The sequence below is a fragment of the Nematolebias whitei genome, chromosome 2, assembly GCF_014905685.2.
Source record: "Nematolebias whitei isolate Nwh7 chromosome 2, NemWhi1, whole genome shotgun sequence".
Taxonomy (NCBI): Eukaryota; Metazoa; Chordata; class Actinopteri; order Cyprinodontiformes; family Rivulidae; genus Nematolebias; species Nematolebias whitei.
In genome coordinates, this window is record NC_056499.1 from 3,426,540 (window position 1) to 3,430,731 (window position 4,192).

Here is a 4,192-nt window from a genome sequence, read left to right on the forward strand (position 1 = left end):
GTGTTGAATCTTCACTTCATCACAGTCTCTCATCCTGAGCGAGCACAAAGGAGACAGTGGAAAGAAATAACTCCCTTTTAACAGGAAGAAACGTCCAGCAGAACCAGCTCAGGACGAGCGTCCATCTGCTTCAACCAGCTGGGTTTGAGAGGACATGAAGGAGGAACACACAAACACATGTCCAGGTGAAGAGTTTGTAAAAAAAAAAGATAAAAACCTCAAAGAGAACTTTAAAGCAGCACCAACAGCTCCATGGAGAATCCTCTGCTCTGCAATCAAGTGGAGCTTCTTATCTTCAGAGCTGGACTGAGCGCCCGTCATCGTGCCGCGCGCTCTAAACCTCTGCAGCCACAACGCTGCTTGAATGATTGAGATCTAAATGGAAACGAACGCGTACCTTTCAGCTCGCGCCTTTAAAGAGTCCTTGAGGAGCTTGATCTAAATGAGGTACAGCTTCTAAGAGTCGTACAGCGTTTTAAAGAAGTGAATGTGAAACACTTGTAAAGAAATAGCACTTAAAAAAAAAAAAAACAGTCTTGAACCACTACGATTAGATCAATGCTTGTGTCGTTCAACAATCTGCGTGGAGTAAATGCTTTGGGAACAAAATAAGTGCCAAAAAATACTAAAAAATATTTACTATTAGCAAATATACAACAAAACAAACAAAAATATTCACTTTTTATTACAAGATGATATATGCTCTGAAGTCTCCTTAAATTAAAAAAGAGTTACTGGTTCATGTTTGCAAACCTGTCACATGTGATCTTATTGTTTCTGACTGTTAGTTTCTTCTTGTGAGTAACCACATTTACCAAGAATTGACGTGTTTAATAAGAGTGTGCACGGTGCACACACTTACTGTATGAGTGGTGATACTTGGTGTATGAGTGGAGGAAGAAGGGTGACACTTTTTCCTCACTTTACTACCGTACTTGAACATCAGTCTGTAGTGAGTAGATGGGTATGAATGAATACAGAAGCACGAGATAATCAACAGCATGAGATCAGCAGCATGAATAATCAGCAGCACAGATAAGTCGCATATCACCAATTAAAGAGCCATTACAATTATCCTGTTTTTGTTGCCAGAGTGAGGGAGAAGTTAAGAGATATCAGTCAGCACCTCGCAGAGCTGATGGCACAGTTTCTCAGCACCCTCCCCGAGATGTTGTCTGGGTGAAGTATGATGTAACGAAGGAATAATGAGAAACTTGATTATGAAATGTAACATTACAGATGCAGGATTATATTTCCATAAGACTCATTTTGCAAAGTTTACATGATTACACCAAGTTTTTGAAGGCAGTCCCAAGTTAATTTGGTTATTCTGATTCTTTACCACATATATGAAGTTCTATAGAATATAATAAACAAAAGCCTCTTGGTTGTCTGTCTTTGTTTGTAGTGAATTTAAAACTCCTGAGTCTTCAGTCCAAAATTTAACTTAAGTTTGTTCAAGTACAAGAAATCGCTCAGATGTGAATCCGATGAATCTGTGATTAAAGCAACTGATTGATTTCTTATTGCACCATATTTAACCTGTTCTAAACCTTAAGCTTTACATATATACTTCATGCTATATTTAATTAAATGTCTCCTTTATTTCTAGTATCTCATTTTATTTGTTCATTTTTTTCAGTTTGTATTGTTACACCCATGCTTCGTTAACTCTGTGGTAATGTGTTTGTTTGTTTGTCTGTTTGTTTGTTCAGGTCCAATCTGATGGGAACCAAGTTTACTGTTTATGACAACGGTCTGAATCCCATGAAGAGCACCTCGAGCCTTGAAGCTAGCAATCTGCGTCAAGAGCTCGCTGCCATTTGCTACGTGAGTTAAAGGTTGAACGTTTTTCTAAGGTTTCTAATGCAGCCAGGACATGAGGTGCAAACACGTGGTTATTTTTCTAAATTAAATATCTTGTAGTCCAGTGCATATAAAATAGTTATTTCAATAAAAATGTTTTAATAAGTCCAACTCCATCATCCGTGGCCTGGGATCGGTCGTCGGCCTGTGGTTTATACTATTAAATTTATTGTCGTTACGTTGAAAAATAATAAAAAATGGAGAAGTTTAATAATGAGGGAGAAGCCATCCACAAATGAAGCCAATGATTAATTTCAATTTCACTTAGAGATTTAAACAACAAAGTGAAATCCTAATTAAAATCAATTTATAATCTAAAACTTGACTCTGATTAAAAACTATATTGAAAAATAAGGTGTTTTTTTTGTGTGTGTTTTATTTTTATTATTAATGAACTGGATGGGTTCTTGACGAGATGAACCTCTCATGTCTCCATCATCCAACATCTTTGTCTTCAAACTAGGAAACCAATGTCTTGGGGTTCAAGGGGCCTCGTAAAATGAGCGTCATTATTCCTGGAATGAACATGGATCATGAGAGAGTGTCGATTCGACCGCGGAACGTAGGTGTTACGTCTCCTCCTGTAGCCACGATGGTTTACGAACCAGCTGAGCTCACTGCTGTAAAAGTATAATTGATCAGATGACGGCGATGTCCATGTCTGAAGCCGATTGATTGTTCGTCATTGCAGGAGCATGAGTCACTACTGGCCAGGTGGCAGAACAAGAGCACAGAGAGTGTGATTGAACTTCACAACAAGACGCCCGTGTGGAACGATGACACACAATCCTACGTGCTTAACTTCCACGGCAGAGTCACTCAGGCGTCAGTAAAGAATTTTCAAATCATTCATGACAACGACCGTAAGTTTCATGTGGTTTTTTTAACTCCATTAATTTTAGGGTGCTAAAATGTAAAACATAAATAAAAAAAAGGTTTGTAAGCTCAATCATCGAGGTAAATAAATCACAACAAAGGTTAAATCAGGTCATCTGGACAGTTTATTTTTGGGAGAAAAGTTTCATCTTTCATCCAAAAGACTTCGTCAGTCTGGTGCCAACAGGATCTGTCGTATTAAGTAGCACCTTGTTGACGTGTTTCAAACCAGTCTGTTGTGGAGTTCCCAGAAACTGGCTTTATACTTGCAAACTGGAGGACCATCAGTCTAAAACAACTGACCATTAGTGCATAACAATCAAATGTTCCAGGCAAAATGGCCGCTTACTACGCACTGAACCAGCCTGAGGAAAAACTGGCCAAAATGGTTAAAATACCAATGTCTTGAGGTTATTTACCTGGATGACTGAGTTTAGGAATCGTTTTTGTTTGTTTGTTTTTGGCCAGTTTGCCCTCGGTCTGGTCATCTGGTGAAGTCTTTCAGATGAAAAACGAAATGTTTCTTCCAAAAAGAGACTGTGCAGATGACTAAAATCTTAAAGTTCAGCTGGAGAGGCAATGTACTCTTACTTTATACGGTAATGCAGGCAAAAAAAAAAGCACATTACTCTTTTGTCTGATATCTAATGGTCAGTATGGAACCAGACGACTTTATACAACATTAACTGCAGTCACTCCAGTGTGCACTTTAATGCACATTAAAGAGAAAGTGCACAAAAATCACCTTTTGATTCAGGATGAAGGCAAAACCATGCAAGAGTGGTCTATTCAGCGTGGTGTACTAAAGTCAAAGTTGAACAAAGTCAGCCAGTATTTGCCCTGATTGGCTTGAAATAACTTTGTCTTGAAAATTATACGTATTATTATTAAACCTTAATTTTACCAGGAAGAAATCCAGTGAGATTATTAATCTCTTTTACAAGGAGGTCCTGGGATCATCGGTGTGGGGTCACCAAACATGAACTTTTTCCATTCATTTTGATTTTCTTTCTGCAGCTGACTACATTGTGATGCAGTTTGGCCGTGTGGCAGAGGACGTCTTCACCATGGACTATAACTATCCAATGTGTGCCCTGCAGGCCTTCGCCATCGCCCTCTCCAGCTTTGACAGCAAGTTAGCCTGCGAATAGACCCAGACCTGACGGTCAGAGAGGACCTGGTCCGTTTTAAGCGCTGTCAGTGTGTCTCTCGGGCTGGTTTGGGGAGCTCTAAAAACTCCTCTAATTTCTTGGAAGTCCTGCGCAATCCAAAATGCTTCGTGGGCCTCAAGTTCTATGTTTAAGTGTGTGCCTGGGGGGGGGGGGGGGGGTATAGGGTTTTGGTTAGTGGAAGAAAACAAGCACAACAGTTAATGTACTTGCAAAATCAAATGAAACTGTCTTGATACCTATTGTCATTTTGTACTGTAACTGAATTATAAAAAGTCATC

At 39.2% G+C, this 4,192-nt stretch overlaps 1 protein-coding gene across 1 annotated transcript in view; it reads left to right on the top strand.

The window, feature by feature from the left end:
* The window catches only part of tub (TUB bipartite transcription factor), a 31,247-nt gene extending 27,354 nt beyond the window's left edge, over positions 1-3,893 (top strand). The window contains exons 9-12 of the mRNA XM_037695545.1: positions 1,716-1,830; positions 2,330-2,428; positions 2,558-2,729; positions 3,760-3,893. Coding sequence (XP_037551473.1) covers positions 1,716-1,830; positions 2,330-2,428; positions 2,558-2,729; positions 3,760-3,893 — 520 coding nt within the window. The remainder of the gene's footprint in view (positions 1-1,715; positions 1,831-2,329; positions 2,429-2,557; positions 2,730-3,759) is intronic.
* Positions 3,894-4,192: the final 299 nt, after the last annotated feature.